Source organism: Hevea brasiliensis, chromosome 5, assembly GCF_030052815.1.
Source record: "Hevea brasiliensis isolate MT/VB/25A 57/8 chromosome 5, ASM3005281v1, whole genome shotgun sequence".
In the NCBI taxonomy this organism is placed as follows: Eukaryota; Viridiplantae; Streptophyta; class Magnoliopsida; order Malpighiales; family Euphorbiaceae; genus Hevea; species Hevea brasiliensis.
The window spans coordinates 498,686-516,664 of record NC_079497.1 but is presented as its reverse complement, the minus strand read 5'-3'; the positions used below and the strand labels follow the sequence as shown (position 1 = coordinate 516,664).

The following is a 17,979-nucleotide window of genomic DNA, read 5'->3' as shown; positions in this document are numbered from 1 at the left end:
TAAACCCAACTCCCCACCAGAAAAGAAGGGATAAAAAAGAGACGTACCATTTCTGATCTCTCTTTTTAAAACTTCACCCCTAACCATATCGCAGGGATTTGCTAATCATTGAGTAGCTACTTGTTAAATACGTAGCTTAAGCAAATCGAGTTTCGAGAATGTGTTATTCCATGTGTCTGATGTTTTCGTTCAAAGGGGTATTAATTAGGTTGGCAATGGGGTGAATCTCGTTGGCTGCTTTTTTTTTATTTATTAAATTTTCTTTTTAAAATTAATATGCAAACAAACATTCAAAGATTTATATAATTTGATGTACACATGTTGACATTATCGATGTCGGTATGTAAAACCATAGGGCTTGTGAAATTATACCGAGTATAAGGTACGGGAGGCCACCCGGCCACCAAGTGGTGGGCGTTGCAGTGATGGTAAGAAATTTATAAGTATTTAATTTTTTTATTATTATAATTTTTTTTTCTTTTTTTTTTTAATTGTATTAGAAAACTTGCTAGTAGAAATACGTTTGTCATGTATACAGCAACATGATTGAAGAGATTTAATTTGGTTGATTATCAAAAGCTTCTATTTATAATTTTTTAACATTTTATAGCAAAATTAAAATACATAGACATTTTCCTAGTACATATAATGATTTGGGCAATGACAGAATTTCAAATTTTGCGAGTTGTATCAATAAACTTTAGTTAACGACGTCAAAAGTCATATTCAATGTTATGAGGTTTCAATTTAAATTTCAATTGAAATCAAATATATATATATATATAATCAAATTTTTAATTTTTTGGAATTTTGAAAATGATTTTTTTTTGTACGATATTATCTTTTTGGTTTGAGAATGCATCTCGGAGCAAATAGAATAGAATAAAACCAAATGTGGATTCAATGAATACATGTCCACAAATTTTCTACAATTTCGTAAGTGAAAATAAGGCATAATTAATTTCCTTATTACTAAGGAATCCTAATTTTATTTTTTAACAAATAAAAAAGGTACGGGTTTTGACAAATCATCCATTCATTCTTATTATTTAGAATCCTAATTTTAATTTTTAATAAATAAAAAAAAAAGAATGTGCTTGATAATTATTAAATTAAATATTTATATTAAAATTAAAATATATATAATAGTTATTTTATTCTATATAATATCAAACTCATAATAATTGCCCCCACATCTCACTTTTTACCCATCAACACTCTGGAACTTGCCATGCATTCATGCACATATTTTGATCTTCAATAAGCTCCATTTATTTTGCAGACTAAGTGGAGTGTTGATCACCAATGAAAAAAAAAAAATTATTAAAATATCATAAAGTACTATTAAAATATGATATTAATATTTATAAAAAAAAATTAAATATGAAAAAAAAATTCATCCATCTAAAGTTTGTTGCATAACCAATGGCATATCCACTGGTACGAAAAAAGATCAATTCATTTTTTTTTTCCATAGAGTACTCTTATACATTTATATTTTTATCTAAATTAACTCTTAATAAATTTAAGTACTGAACCTTCTTTTTTAATGAAAAATATCAGTTAATTCTATATATTGAGCAAATTATTATGTATTTATATGTAAGTACAAATTCACCCACAAGGGTATAAATCTTATCTTCTTAAATTTAAAACTCAATTGCTGCACTATTTTTTAGTGCATCAAATATATTATATAAGTTACTTATATATTGATCCTAGAAAAATTTTTTAATAGATCCATCAATGCATAACATACTAAAATCTAATAAATATAATGTGCAAGAGAACATAAATAAATATAAACTACCATTGGAATTATTTAGCATGATCCTATTAATATTTATTAGCTAACAACTACCGGCTATCAAGTTATCAACTGTAAACCATTGTTAACAGCATAAATTCTGCCCAAATTATCATCCCATGTACGGAATTTACATGGAAATCATATTTTATGTGAAATTAGATCATCCAGTCCAATCTAATAATTTTCTCCACGCTAGAGAGGCACTTACATTATTTGATCCGCATTAGAGAACCAAGGCATCATATCCAAACAGTAATACTCAAGTCGAGCACGACACACCTAGGAGAATAAATGGCGGCATTGCTCGACTTAATCTGGATACACCCCTTGTGGAAGTAAATGAAAGCCATTTTTGACACTCCACAAGAAGGACGCTCAGAAGACCACGAGAAACAACCGATTGTCATGGGTCGAGAAGAATGGTAGACAAGCACTGTAGCAACTGCTAGAAACCCCAGATGGAGCAATTACCACTCTAAAGAACTCCTTTTACATATATTCCAAACTGAAAGAACACACCAATATTGATCATATTCATAACAATATATCCATTTTATGCTTTCCACCGCTAGCATTTCACTTCCGCCCACCTACCATCCCTTGGCTAGAATGTCCTGACAAGCTGGGTGATGTACTGCCATTCATCTTAAACCTTCCATCTGCATTGCCAAGAACATTTAGATCTTCAAATAATCTGTATGAGGGAATAAAGGGCTTCTGTCCTGGAGGTGCAGGGTTCCTAAGTCCAGAATTCACAATAGGATCACCATTCATGGCTAACCCATTGCTTCCTCTAGGAGTAAAGGAGTTATAATGTTGCATGGGCCTAGCTGCTTGTGAGGGTGCATAAGATGTAGTTGTGTTGGCTTGTGGGGTTGAGAACATGTTAGTAGTAGCAGACATATGACTTTGGCCATTGGCATAACCAGTTGTAGCTGCCCAGGGCGGAGGGGGATAGCCAGATGAGTATTGAGGATATTTTGACTGCAATTGTTGCTGAAACTGAAGCTGGGATTGAGGTCGGAATTGTTGCTGAGGTTGGGTATGTGGTTTTGGCTGAGATTGAGGTTGAAATTGCTGCTGAGGCTGAGCACGTGGTTGTGGTTGTGCTTGTGATTGAGATTGAAACTGTTGCTGAGGTTGAGGCTGAGGCTGTGTTTGTGGTTGAGATTGAGGTTGAAATTGGTGCAGAGGTTGGGGCTGAGTATATGGTTGAGACTGAAATTGAAATTGCTGCTGAGGCTGAGAGTGTGGTTGTGATTGAAATTGAGGTTGCAATTGTTGCCGGATTTGAGGTTGTAAATGTGGCTGAGATGGAACTTGCAACTGGTGCTGGGTTTGAGGTTGGGCCCATGGAACGACATAATTGTTGTAAGTTGCTTGCCCTTGGTTTCCAGGATAATTTTGGGAAATATAAGGATACCCTTGTGTGCTTGAGGTTGAAACTTGAGGCATGCTCTGGTCAACAGATGTTGAAGTATGTAGTGTTTGGGGATGATGGGATGCTGTTGTTGATAAGGTGATACTTAGAAGGTCAATTATTTCCTGTTCTTTTGTCGTACTAACTGGTGTAGGGGTTGAAACAGTGGTTGTAGAAGAAGCCGCATTATTGGTATCCACTGGCACGAGTGCCATGCTGGTTCCACATTTGCTTTGAGATGGACTTGACTGTGTTTTTGAATGCCTGAATTCATAGAGGAGAGAATTGAATATGAATGAAAGTTTCAACTTAACGAAATGCATCATGTAGAACAAATGCCAAGAAAAATAGTTGGATAACTCCTCCACAAAGGTTGAAGAGGAACCAAATAATCCAACTGGATCCGTCATGAATCCAAAAAGTGGAGGTCTATATCCAGCAATTCCGCCATTTATGTTGTGGTTAGATTGCATGGTTTCTGTCAACCTAACACGTAATAACATATAAGATAGAGCTTTTGTGATACCTCCGAGCAAGCTGTGCAAAGTCATCCTCCTCTTCATCTTCTTCGGCAATAGGGCTCCTTGTTACATTTGCAACTGACACAGTGGCATTAGCGCTAGAACTTGGGCAGGAGCCTTTTACTTCAGTCGATATGATATTGGAGGAACCTTCGCTCGGCTTGGCACCTAAATTATTAACTTGAGTTGGCATAAGAGAACCAGAAGCTATAGCATCATGTTTTGCAAGCAAGATTTGCAGGCTGTCATTTAATTCAAGACCCCGATCAAGAAGTTCCTCGTCCCTGCCACATAACCAAGACACTTTCAGACATGCTTCTGCCAGACATGCATATGCCAGACTTGCATAGGCAAAAACACACACTGCAGTAACTAAGGCATTCTGTCATATCAAAAACATGCAAAAAAGCCAACAAGGCATTGCCAACAGAAGACATTTAAAGAGAACTAACCCAGTTGTAGTTAGCATCTGCATCAACTTTTTTTGGTTGGACCGACACCGATTGACAAGATCAACTATAATTTCATCTTTTAAAGCCTAAAAAGGAAAATACACATCATGTCAAACATTTTCTTCAGTGTTTCAGAAAGGGAACAGAAAATATGATCATTGCACATGCCTCACGATCATCAGGGTTCACTGCTTGCAGCATGTCATTCAAGAGCTCCATAACATTCCGCATGGAATCCAAACCTGACAAGCTAAGATAATGAAGAGAAATTATCAGCAAAAGGAAATCAAGAGATTCAGCAATTTTAAGAAATACAGCAGAGATTAATACAATGTACAAACCAAAAGTCAACTCTCACCTTAAGCCTTCAAACTCTGTTGCCATTGTTTCATCAAGCCTTCTAGAAGAATTGCTAGGCATTCCACGTCCAACTTGGGCATGCCTCAATGTTGAATGTGCAACGGGGGGTGTAAATATTGGAGCTGCATCTAAGGAACGCTGGGGGAATACAACTCCGGCACGCTGCCATATGTATAATCCATGATTAGAAGTTCATACTATATAGATTAATGGAACATATTGTTAATAATAGAACAGCAGTGAAATTTCCCAAAAAGAATTTGCCCTCTATTTGATAGAGTGCACTCTTATTAACTTGTATCACAAAATCAAGGTGATCTTAAACCAGGCTAAGACCCCAAGCACAATCCACTGCCAAATCATGGCCAACAACAAAAACCCTGAATTAGTGACATAATTATTGTCCTACCAAATAATAGGGCAATATAACAGAACAAAATCAATAAAATACTTTATGCAAATCTCCAAAGAGAATAGTTGAATATTAAAGATATATGCTTACCCTTAGTTCTTCACATGCCCAATAGTACTGAGGATGTTTTCCTCTTGGCCCTCCAAATGCCTCTTGCCAAGAATCCAACAAGACCAGAATTTTATCTCTTACATGCATATTGGTCTGCAAATCCATCCAAATAATTGTTTCAGGACAAGACTTAAGATCCACACAGAAGATGAAATATTAAAAATCAAGGCCAAATAGCAAGCAACTTGCAAAATAATAATAGATATACCAGGGGGAAAAAGGAAGAAAAAAAAAAAAGGACGGGTGACCAAAAAGCAACACGAAAAGGGAAGCATGAAAGCATTAAACTATGGGAGCAAACACGGAAGTGAGGAACCCAGCAAAATGCGATTTATAATCTCAAATTTGGAATGTAAACTAAACTGTGTGTGTGTGTGTTTTTTTTTTTTTTTTTTTTTTTTGTCCAAAATATATTGATTGCCCATCTAACCTGAAATAACTCACTGATCCTGATGAATTTCTATAAAAAATTGCATCAACTACAATTATTCAAAAAAAAAACAGGCACTTTAGATTATAAAATTTGCAAACTGTGCTTAAAAACAATTACTGATATCTAGTTGACTGTTGAAAAAGGCCAAACATTACTTGTAGTTTGATAAAACATACACGTCCAACTATATATCAATTCCAAACACAAAAGGTTCAACAACACATACACTGACCTCTATTGCACCATCACAATTTTCTTGACACTTTTACTCTTGTCATTGCAAGAGTTAGATATTTAACTTCCCAGAACAGATAGATTCTTGAAACAGAATGGGATTCAAGTCATAAAATTACAAGAGATTCCTAAACAATCAATTATATTGATTTCTAAGAAAATGATTAGTAGCATCTGGTGGCCAAAATAGCAACAAAGAATTCCTGTGGAAATTCTAACAGCTTTACATGCAAGAATCGGAAGCAACATGCACATTATAATGAAGGGCATTCACTGAGAAAATCGAAGAATTACCTTCTTTTTTACAATTTTGACCATCTCTCCCAATATATTCTTTTCAGCAATTTGGAAATGGACATAATCACCACAGTTCTTCACCATTGTTTCTAAAAGCTACAAGCCAGATTTCAAATGCAATTATAATCATTAGAAAAGGAGAAAAATTGTACAAAGTGGCATCATAATATCCAAAATCCCAAACTTACTAAAATTCCAAATCATGACACAGATGATGGGGGAAAAAACCAAAGTTCTTGTATACAGACACAAGAAATGTGCCCAATTAAATTAAAATATAACATAGAATTCCTCCAACAAAAGTACCGTTAAAGCCAGCAGTTGCACTTTAGGGTTCTTGTGTTGCAACCTTTTTTTCACAGCTTTCACAACATCTTTCGCCAGCCTGAGAAATTCAAAACATACTAATAAGCAAACCAGAGCAAAATTCATTTTATCTTCCCAAAAGGCCAGCCTACTTTTTAAATTTTAACAATAATAATAACACTAAAAGAAGAGATGTAATTGAAATCCGAAAGCACCAGCAGACGCTACAACTCTTTTCATCAAGACCCCTCCCCCTTCTCCTCCCAAAAAAAAAGAGAGGGAAATCTCGTGTTGGTTAAATTGATCGTCTCTCTTCAATACAGGTACAATATGCTTGAGGATTCTTATTATGATTTCCCTTGGACTAGCTCCTTGAAAAAGTTGAAAACTTCTGCAGGCAATTTCTTTTCTGTTTTTTTGGTTTCCTATATTCTGAGACTCAATTACATAGAACCAACTAAAAAAAAAAAAAAAGAAATTCCAATTGAATTTATTAAAAAAAATAAATCAACAGTACAACTATTCAATTTCGATCACATATACCAAAAAAATATTAACACATAAACACATAAATACGAATATAGGAACCCCTCATATGTTTATCTGTAACCATACGATAATATATGATTTGCAAGTAATGAATTTGTTAACATAACACAAAAACGTTAAAAAAAGGAGCTTTGCAAATTATAAGAAAAAATAATGGGGAAAAAAGTTTACCAACGATTTGAATTGACAGAATCACAAATATCAATATTCATAGTCCAATCAGGGCCGATTAGAAGATCACTGGTCGCCTTCTCCACTGCAACAGTAGCAGAAGAAGATGAAGCCACAGACATAGCCATAGCCATCTCTATCTCTGCCAAAAAAAAAAAAAAACCCGACCCTTCTTGCGAAATTTGAAGGCAACTGTGGGACGAAAAAAGAAGAAGATAAACACCGAGTCCAAGTCTATCTTGTATTCAATTTCCAGCAAACCACATGGTCATTTTAATGCTCTATTCGCGTATCTTTCCAGGTGGTTTCTTTCCAGCTACGATTATTTTTCCCTTCTTTTTAATCTTAATCTTTCTCTCTCGCATTCATTTATTATTTGTAGTTCAAACCTTCAACCAGGAAAATCCGTTTTTCTCGTCTTTCCTTTTCTTGCTCTATAATAAGCATCCCTTTCCATTCATCTCACTCTCCATCCAAATAATCTAAAAACACGCACAAATACAATGCAAACACGTGGCAGACCAGAAGCCTTTCCTCTCAGTGAAAGCGAGTACAAGTGGCTAGTATGTAGCAGAGAGCGGTAGTTTAAGGTGGAGCTTTTTCTTACAACATTTATGCTAGTTTATTTATAATATAAGACCAGTCAGCGGTGACCAGAGACAGAGAGAAAAGTCATGGTGCGGAAATTGGACAGAAAAAATATAATTATGTGCCACGATCGATTGCTTTGTCTTTTACTACAAGTTGGTCAGTTTTGGCATAAAACATAATGCTGCTTCTATCTTTTGGGAATTTTTTTTTTTTACCATCCATTGGTTAAAAACATATTGTTATATAAATAATTAAGTGATTATTTTAATATATAAATAATTTAATTATTTATCTAAATTCATATTAAAAATAATATATTTATTATTTTATTAAATTTAATATTTTTTTAGATTTAAAATGACAACACTTTTAATGATTTCTTATTATTTCACGTCCATAGAATCTTGAAAATCTTGTCAGAGAGGAGAATTTAAAGCCAAGTGTCTAAGTAAGATATGGCTTAGGGAGGAGCTATACTTCAATGGTCCTAGTTTGTGAAACTTGTTGCTATTTAGGTCCAAGAGAGGTACAATTAATAATTCTCCCTTTAAGATGATAATTGTTTATCACATAAAGATGAGTGTTCAACTTAACTCTTATGCTTGTCATCTATTGGTGGTTGATGATAGTGCCTTCATAAGTTTTCCATTTATACTGAAAATTTTGAGATCAAATTATTTTATTAGGATTCTTGAAAAATGATCGGTATATACTGAGCTATCTACTTGAGTACTTGGATGGCTGTGGTTTGCTCATCCCCCCAAGGAGGGGCCTGTTTCTTTAATATTTTTGAAAGCTTACTAGTATGCTTTGAGACATAAATAATAAAGTCTCTCAAATAATTGATAATGCTAATAAACTGTTGAATTTGCTTTATCGACAAATTTTTATTAGGAAATTTGAACAATTCTTAAGCAATATGCGGACTGGACTAATATTTGCCGCTTTTAAAATTCATGCCAAAAAACTTAATATCATATTGGGACATATAACCCTCTTTTTTTTTTTTTTTTTTTTTTCTAAATGCATTATACCATAATGATAGAAGGGCATGTGGAGCAAAGATCCCACGTCACTTGAATATCTGACGCCAGCCTGACTTATTTATTAATTGAGCACTTATAACTCATAAGTCGACTTTTGGGTTAGGCCCAAAGGCTCAAGTGGTATCAGAGCCCAGGTTTTTTCCTACGGGAGGGTGAAGGGTGTGTGGAGCAAATATTTTATATCGCTTGAATACTTGACGCTAGCCTGATTTATATGTTAACTGAGCACTTTTAACTCAAAGAGGAGATAGGACAAAACCATTCTAAATATTAAATTATAATATTAAATTGATTAATAATTTTAATATATAAGTAATTTAATTATTTATATAAATTAATATTAAAAATAAATTAAATTATAATATAAAGAATATTCTCTTTTCTCTAAATTTAACATTGTGGAGTGCGAATTCATTATTTTGATTAAATATGTAAATGCAAATGGCTTAATAATAATTAAATTGTTATTTTAATATAGTTATTATATTATAATATTATAATTTGCATTAATAAAAATCTCTAATTTATTTTTTAATGAATTAAAATACAAATTTAATTTTTTTTTTCTTTTAAGGGTCAGTTATTGTGCATGCTAGAAGTACTAACTTCACTATTTTTTTGTGATAACCGAAAGATTTTAAAATAAATAAATATTAATTGAATGATCAATTTTCTCCTCTATTACTACGTAAGATTAAAATATAGGTAGGGAGATAATGGATATGTTTTATATCACTCATTAGCATTGCTTATCCTATTATTTTACTAGTAATAATCTTAAGCAAAATTTCTTGAACAATTTGTTTTACGTGATTATAAAAAAAAATCATATTATATATATATAATTGTTTTTTAATCACGATATTTAATTGTTCAGCTTACTTGTTTTTTTTTTTTATATATTTATTTGTTATTAAAAAAGAGCTAGCTACTTGAAAATAAATAGATAATATATAAAAAAAATAGTGAGTGATAAAAAATTGAAGGTATAATGGCCAAGAATTCTCAAAACTTTACTATTTTATAATTGCACCATAAATTTTTAGTTTTTAATAATTGTACTCTAAATTATCAATAATAGTTCAATTGTACCTGTTGTTGACCCGCATGGACATGGAGGAAGTATTGCTCTTCTGTGGCGTGAAAAGAATATGGCAAGTTTATTGAGTTTTTCTTCCGATCACATTGATGTCTATGTAATATTCATTATTTTCAATTTTATATTATATTCATAAATTAATTAATTGAAATTTTATTGTCTCTGTGTATCATTTCAATTCAATTCTATTAATATTTTAACATAAAATTACACATTACCATTGGTTTTAGTGTAGTAAATAATATTAAGTTTTTACCAGAAAAATATGTATAACTAAATATGACAAAATATATATAAAATAAAAATTAAAGCATTGAAAATACATTTTTTATATGCTACATTATAAAGTGTTATACGATTTTAAAAAATAAAATTTATTTATTTTAAAAAAATTAATTAATTTATAATTATAAATAAAATTCTATTTTAAAAAAGACATTATTAAAAAACACAGCATCATGCTCTAAATATATATATTAATCTTTTATAGATTACAAAATAGAAACAGAAAATATCATAATGTAAAAAATAAATAAAGAAGTTGGGAACATACTAAGTGAGATAATGCTCAATTAAGTTGTTGGAAGAGCGACACTTGTCACAGTTAGCTCAAACAGGCCAAAGCTAAAACCCGTTAAGGCATGCTGACGTGGCACTAAAATAATAACTCAAAAAGTTAAAATAAAATTTTTTATATTCTCAAAAGAGAACAAAAATATTTTATTTTTCAAAACCATGAACCATTTTCCTAAATCATCTCTTCCCATCCCTTTTCCAGATTATATGATTGCAAACCACAAAGTATGAGGATCTAAGATGGCTAAAATTTTGATGATGCCGAGTTCGAGGATGCAGATCTATTACCAAGTTTGATCCATTTTTGGCTTTAGTTTTGATTTGGGTTATTGTACGTGTGAAGTTGGATAGGCTAACTGATGAAACAATGGTTGACGCCCTGGCTGAAGCTGCTGCATGAGCTTGAAATGATTTTGTTTTTGCTATTTGTTGAGTTTCTATTGATCTCCTTTTTCAAATTGCAGACAACGCTTTAAATTGTTGCACGTCTTTGTTTAGCATGTTTTTCATTTAACTAATTTAAAGATTAGAATGGTTATTTTGAGGATATGTTTTGGCATTTTAATTAAAAAAAAAAAAAAAGGGATTATTGGGTTCTACTTCCTATGTCTTTTGGGTAATTGCTTTGATGGCTGTGACGATGATGATGGAGGTGGGTCATCTTCTTTAATTGATGGCAATGAGGATCCAGACACAGATTCCAGAGCGAAAAGTATGATACTTCCATTGCCTGTGAAATTTAGCTTTGAATTGCAATTGATTTTGTTAAAGGGTTTTGATATCTTCACTTTGAGATGGAGAAATGAAAACAAAGGCTTTTGACTTAACCATTGCCATGATCAGCTCTGTCGTCTTCTTCTACGCCTGCAGCTCTGTGCATGTCCTTCTGTGACAGCGTTTTGGGAACTAGATATGGATGGAATTCTTCCAATTTCGATGGCCAACTCAATGGATGTGGATGAAGCTTTCCCAATTTGAATGGTTAACTCAATGGTCTTGAAAACTGTGATGTTTACTGAGGATTGTATTAATTTCCAGATTCTACCATGTTGTTTGTTTCGTGAGAAACAACAAGAAAATGAGTGAATTTTTTTTCTAATTTTTATTTGTCATTTCTGGGTTTGAAAAATGATTTATTTTTCCTTTTTTTTTTAATTTTTTAATCACTTAAAATTTAATATTAAAATTGTATTGAATTCTGTTTGTGGGACCCACATATTAAAATTTTTACTTGCTTTAATTATTGTTAAGTTTTTTATTTATCAGTGAAACAAACCATATTAAAAAAAAAACCCACCATGTAAGTGTTAACAGCGACAAACTTAGGGTATCATTTTGACGTAAATTGAACTACGAGGCCTAACTGTCAATAAGTAAAATCATAAGTATTTTTTTTTTTTGTATTTTTCTTTAAAATGAATTTTAATAAACTGTCAAAAATAGATATTGTACTTAATAGAAATAAAAGTGAAAGTAGAAAAAAAAAATTATTAATACTCTTTAATTTTTCTAAGACGAAAAAAATTTTAGAAAATATAATTTATCTTTAAAAGATGGTAAATAGTAGCGAATGGAGGGAGTGTAAGTTAAGATTACTTTGATTTTGAATTAGAATCCCATAGACTGCATAATCCATTTGCATAAGACCTTTTTAATTATAATATATATATATCTCTCAATTTTAATAAAATTACAATAAACGAAAAATCCTGCATGGCAATCACTTATCCAGTGATTTGCATAAAAACATTAATAAAGCAAAGCCCCAGTATGCCTATATCATCTGAAATTCTGAATCATGATTCATTCCTGTGCCTCATGATTGATGTCGTCAAGAATCACAATAAGCGCAACTATGAACGCATAATCCATTTTGGGAAACACTGTCACCATGAACTTGTCCTTCCCTAACAATATACTTTGAGCCGTGTGCTTTTTTTGCATCTGCAATTCATAATAATAAATTTCCACAATCATTATTTCAATTCAACCAATCTTTTTTTCATTTTTAACTTGTATTCTAAATATAACAGTTCATTAAAGGTCCGTACCTGTGCAACGATTGTGGCAGAGTCTTCGTCTCCTTTATAAATGACACATGATCGTTCGAAAAAACTCCCTTTCACCTTGAAATCACACACCTTCTCTTCTGTGTTATGTGCTAAAAAGACGTCTAACTTTGTCTTGAGATAGAGTATGGAATGGGTTTTAGCACTGAAAATCAGATCCTTTGGGTCTGTGCTTTCTCCCCTGAAAACCTGCCATCTGCTATGTGCTGTCAGCGCCTGCATATTCATAATTTATATACAGAATTATATATGATCATGCAAAGTGAAGAATTAATACTGTGAAAAATAATCAACAAATGATCGTTGAGGAACTAGCTAGGCGTTTCATACCTTCCTTCGCAATGTGACGATGGTGTTTCCGGCAGCATCAAGAATGAGCTTCCTCTCATGTACAAAGGTTAGGAGTATTTCCTTAACCTGAAAAATGATGCTGCCATTAAAGTCCTGGACAACAAAGTTGCCATTGGCTAGAGTCAAAACCTTTCTCACAATCGCTAGATCAATAGGGTAAGGGAGGCAGTATCGAGGATCGATGATCGCAAACGGTGCTGCGCTTGGCTGTGTCATGTAGAAAAGAGAAAAATATATAGCAATCTAGGGATAATTAGATTTCTTCGGCGTTGATTCTGGGTTACGCGTATATCTTATAAGAACTCAAGGCTCTCATCGTGGCCTTATATACAGAATTGAAGGACAAAGTCAAGAAGACTGCGTGTGGGATATGCAATATTAATTTGACGGATTACGCGTATGTATTGCATTGTTTATTCCATAGGGCTTTGGTCACAGGTAGAATTGGTCAGCGAAAAAGAAAATTAAAAATTGTGCTTACATGCCAATTGCAGATTTGGTTTATATAATTGGAAAGTGAAGCTATTAGTCTTTTTTGTTGGCTTCCCATTTAATTAGCCTAATTAATCATTATACTATCCCTTTCTGCTAACAACGGTTTGATATTTAATTTTATCAGATGGATAAGCTCCAAGAAAATTTGTACATACATAATTTAAAATTTTATTTATTTGATAAGATTAACAATTTGTTTTTTTAAATTGCTTTTATAGAGGTCGAAGATGAACGAGTCCATCATCTTTGAAACAATGATTACAATTTCTCTTTCGTCAGTAAAATACATTATTATTTGCAAATTTGTTGTTCGGGCTCAGACACCCAAGGTTGCTCTCATTGCTTGAAAGCTATTCAATTCAAGTTAACTTTCTTATTGGAACTTTTCTGCTATCCAGATTACACATAGATTTGAAATATCCACAGAACCAAGCAAGCACTTGATAGATTATCAGGAAATCATGGAAGCTTTTACAACTCAAGGCAGATCAGAAATGCAGCTAACGATCACTGGCGTTCACAAGTTTATCAAATTTATTTCCACACACACAGATGCTAGTTGGACAGTTCCATAATAACACACAAATAATATTTAATCCTCCCCGCTCCGATCATTGTTGATCTCATCAAGAACCACCACAAGAGCCACTATGAAGGCATAATCCACATTAGGATACACAGTCACCGCAAAATTGTCCGCTTCCAACAAAGCAGTCTTCAGAGTGTGTCTCCTATGCATCTGCAAATAATTAACCCATCAATTAGTTTTTGGATTAGAAAAATTAGTTATGTTTAGATATGAAAATGGATCTAGATTAATTAATTACTTGTGCAACGATGGTATTGGACAGTCCAAGATATATAGTGCAGGATCTCTCCTTCCAGGTTCCTTTGACCTTGAAATCAGGAACATCTTCTGATGTATTACTGCCTAAGAATACATCTAATTCCGTCTTAAATTGAAGTATCGATGACTTCTTTGCACTGAAAAGCAAATCTTTAGCGTCTGTGCTCTCTCCTCTGAAAACCTCCCACCTCCTATGGGCAGTCATTATCTGCAAAAATAAAGGTATTTTATCCATCAAATTCATATTCTGAAATAGGAAATCAAGAGATCTAGTTTACAGAGAGACTTACCTTCTGCCGGAGAGTGACAAGGGTGTTGCCAGCGGCGTCTTGCAGAAAACGACGGTCATGGATGCTTAACAGTTTGCTCTTCACCTGGAATATGAGAGTGCCGTTAACGTCAGTGACTGTAAAATTGTTTTCTCCAAGAGTCAAGAGCTTGCTGGCAACAGTGATGTCCACCGGATACTGTGCCAGGAACTGTGGCCCTATCACCACCAACGGTCTCTCCAGTGGCTGATAACTTGTCATCGCCGGAATTGGGTTGGGGTTGCTCTGTACCGAATCCATAAATCGCTCAACAAGACTCAATCACAGAATATGGGACCTGCCTCCTAGGCTTTGTCTAGTCTATTCACAATGGGTTCCTTATATATTGTTGAGAATGGTAGATTTTACCGTTAATTAGTTTTATATATGTATTTTCAATAAAATTTGATATATTAATTAAATAATATTAAAAATAATTAAAAAATAAATTTAACATATTTTAATTATAAAAATATTATAATAATAATTTTTTAATCTAAAATTTAATTTGATACCATACTTAATAAGTTAAATTTATTACTATTATTCTCTTCGTCTATAAATAATAATAATATTTAACTTTTTATTTTATTTAAAATTATTTATAATATTTAAAAAATTAAAGAGAATTAATTTTTTTTAATTTTATTGTTTATTTTTATAAAATATAATAAATAATTATATAATTTTTTAAAATTAATATTATCATATTTTTTTTTAATTAAATCAAATATTTATCACGTTGATATCATTTTCTTAACCACTATAAAAATTTAAAATGTGACTATTTTTAATAAATAGAAAAAATATTATTTTAATTATGTGATATTTTGATTCGCATGTATAAATAGAATATTCAAGTTAAAAGTAATATTTAAATAAAATCTTTTTAATAAGTATAACTTTAAAATTTAAATTTCTGATATTACATATAAAACAAAGTTTTGATGTCAACTTTAATACAACTATTTATTGGTTAATGTTTTGAATTTATATAACAATGTAAAATAGTATCAATTTTTCATTATTTTTCAATATGTGAACCTATTTTATTTTAAATTTACAACAAAAATATCAGCAAACAATACTGCAATGCAGTGAGTATAGTCGGAGGCCAAATCATGGATAAGAGAAATCAACCTGCCTTTTTTTGTTTTTTTTTTTTTTTCAGACGCGGGAAAGCAACCTACCTTAGTGGCATGAGAATATGCGTTCGTGAAATGACACTTTTTCTGCGTAATGTTTCAGCCACTCCCTGTTCAAGATATTTTTCTCAGTTTTGTTATTTTCTGCCTCAACCGTCCTGGACGGCTATCTTACGTTTGCATGACGATTGTCAACTTTAATTTTTCCACCAACATCTATTGTGTTTATAATTTAGTGTTTCACTATTATCGATCCAAAATTTCTCAATTTCTGTTGTTGCGACTAATTGCTTGACTTAAAAAAATTTGACACTTTGAAAAATATTCTTTTGGATTTATATAAAAAAATAAAAATTTGAAATGAGTCAACACTCTTAATTTAGAAATATTAAAAAAATTTTACATTGGGGCCATCTTCACTGATTTTTTTTTAATTTGATTCAGTTTTTTTTTTTTTTGAAAATTTTGATTCAGTTACTTAATGCTTCATTTTTACTTTAATTTAATTTTTCAGTATTTGCGTTAATTTCAACTTAAAATTTTTTAAAAACTTTTGTATAATTATTATCTTAAAGAATCGAATCTAAATTATCATGATAGATTTGAGTTAGCCTACACACACGTATTCTAGATAGATAAGTCTGTTAGGCTAAATTTTATAGAGAGATTATTAAGTGTACATAGTACACATACTATCATTGTAAAAATATAGGTTCCACCTTCCTATAATTAAGAAAAAACTATGTTATAAGAGATAATTAGATGCACTCGATGCACATATACCATTTCTCACAATCATGTGTAACCCACTCTCCATATTATAAATAGGATCTATTTTTCTGTGCAAGAAGAAGCACTATTTTTATGTGCACCAAATTATTTTATAATTTTCTCTATTTAATTATGTCTAAGGGAGTATTATTTTTTAGTACTCTCGATGTATTTAATAATTAGTCAATTTTATATTAATTAGGATTATCATAAAGTAAATTGATGAGTAATTTATTAGGAAATTATTTTTAGTTGACAGAGCCACAACCCAAATAGAAGAAAGGAGAGAGGAGAGAAGAGAGAGAAAAAAAAAAGGGAGAGGAGAAGAGAATTTAGAAAGAATTAAAATTGAATTGATAATCTTCAATACACAAATTACAATTCAATCTTTATATTTATACTATATGCACTCATGTAATTAGTTAACTAGATATAACAATCCTAATACAATCTTGGATAAAAATAGTATTATTTTAGTAGGAAATTAATTATGTGTTTTAGTAATTTATACATATAAGAGATCTGAAAACTTGTATGTTTCCCTCTATTATTCTTTTCTCCATGTACTAAGTATTTTATACCCACCCTTAATATTTACTTTTCCAGAATAAGTGTCAAATTGTGGCAATTGATGGAAGGATAGGCGGGAGCTGAACGTTGAAGATGCCAGCATTGCTTAGTTTGGGCTGGAGGTGAATATTTATTTTGCCCGAATGCGTTCCCGGGGTCAGAATCGGCATAGGTAAACCCGAACCTTACTTTTTCTTAATTATCTAGTGCTTAAATTTGATTAAAAATCTATAAAAATGGTAGACATGGCTTGAGAGACGCTCGTTGGGACTCGTATTTGGTTTATTTAGTGAAAGTCCGGCTTGAGAGACACTTGCTGGCAGAGGTTGGATTAAGAGGGTTGTATAGGAGATCAACTCCCATATATGTATTGCTTAACAGTGTTGGGTGTGTGAGTACTCCAAATTTGCATTTTTACTATTATGATATGAATTGTATGAAAATTATGACGATGTTGCATTTCACTCCACAGGTGCATTAACTTTAGATAACTGTAGAAATTATTGTTAAAATTGGTATTTTACTCTCTGAGTCGAACGCTCACTCATGTTCATCTATTTTTCCAGGCTACAGGAGAATTATTTATTGTGGCTAACCTGCTCTTCTTCTTCGCAGGTCCATTAATAGTATTTAATGTATTTTGTATAATTGAGTTAAATTTTAGACTCCGCATGTGCTAGAAGTACTTATTTTGATTTTGGGCCTGTATTATAAAAGTTATGTTGGACTTGTAAAATTATTAACTGTATGCATCATGGTATTGAATGAGGGAGCTGAGCTCCCATTCGAGTTATGGCATTTTGATTTTATGGAGAGTGAGCTGAGCTCCCCAATTTATTATATATTGTGTTTATAGGTTGGGAGAGTCAAAAACTTCTCGTTGAATGGTCCATTTTATGGCCAGACTCTGTCTGGTTGAATTCTTGAAATTGAGCCCAAATGGGCCTTAGAATTGAGTTGAGGAATAGTTAGGCTTACTACGGGTCTCAAGGGCTTTAAGTTAGCCCAGGTCCTAGTGCCGGTCCAGCCCATAGG

At 32.1% G+C, this 17,979-nt stretch overlaps 3 protein-coding genes across 3 annotated transcripts; all 3 read right to left on the bottom strand.

The window, feature by feature from the left end:
- Positions 1-1,792: 1,792 nt before the first annotated feature.
- Positions 1,793-7,471, bottom strand: LOC110634144 (TOM1-like protein 6). The gene is made up of 9 exons (XM_021783052.2): positions 7,077-7,471; positions 6,357-6,435; positions 6,048-6,146; positions 5,066-5,179; positions 4,562-4,725; positions 4,372-4,453; positions 4,204-4,289; positions 3,757-4,035; positions 1,793-3,494 (listed from the first exon to the last, which is right to left on the bottom strand). Exons 1-9 carry the CDS (start codon positions 7,208-7,210, stop codon positions 2,387-2,389), a joined length of 2,145 nt encoding a protein of 714 aa, XP_021638744.2. The 5' UTR covers positions 7,211-7,471; the 3' UTR covers positions 1,793-2,386.
- A 4,552-nt stretch (positions 7,472-12,023) lies between these two features.
- On the bottom strand, positions 12,024-13,115 carry LOC110634135 (protein LURP-one-related 15). Its single transcript, XM_021783040.2, has 3 exons — positions 12,788-13,115; positions 12,440-12,673; positions 12,024-12,332 (listed from the first exon to the last, which is right to left on the bottom strand). The coding sequence occupies exons 1-3, from the start codon at positions 13,022-13,024 to the stop codon at positions 12,192-12,194; spliced, it is 612 nt and encodes a 203-aa protein (XP_021638732.2). The 5' UTR covers positions 13,025-13,115; the 3' UTR covers positions 12,024-12,191.
- A 541-nt stretch (positions 13,116-13,656) lies between these two features.
- Positions 13,657-14,790, bottom strand: LOC110634133 (protein LURP-one-related 15). The gene is made up of 3 exons (XM_021783038.2): positions 14,441-14,790; positions 14,131-14,358; positions 13,657-14,042 (listed from the first exon to the last, which is right to left on the bottom strand). The coding sequence occupies exons 1-3, from the start codon at positions 14,717-14,719 to the stop codon at positions 13,896-13,898; spliced, it is 654 nt and encodes a 217-aa protein (XP_021638730.2). The 5' UTR covers positions 14,720-14,790; the 3' UTR covers positions 13,657-13,895.
- Positions 14,791-17,979: the final 3,189 nt, after the last annotated feature.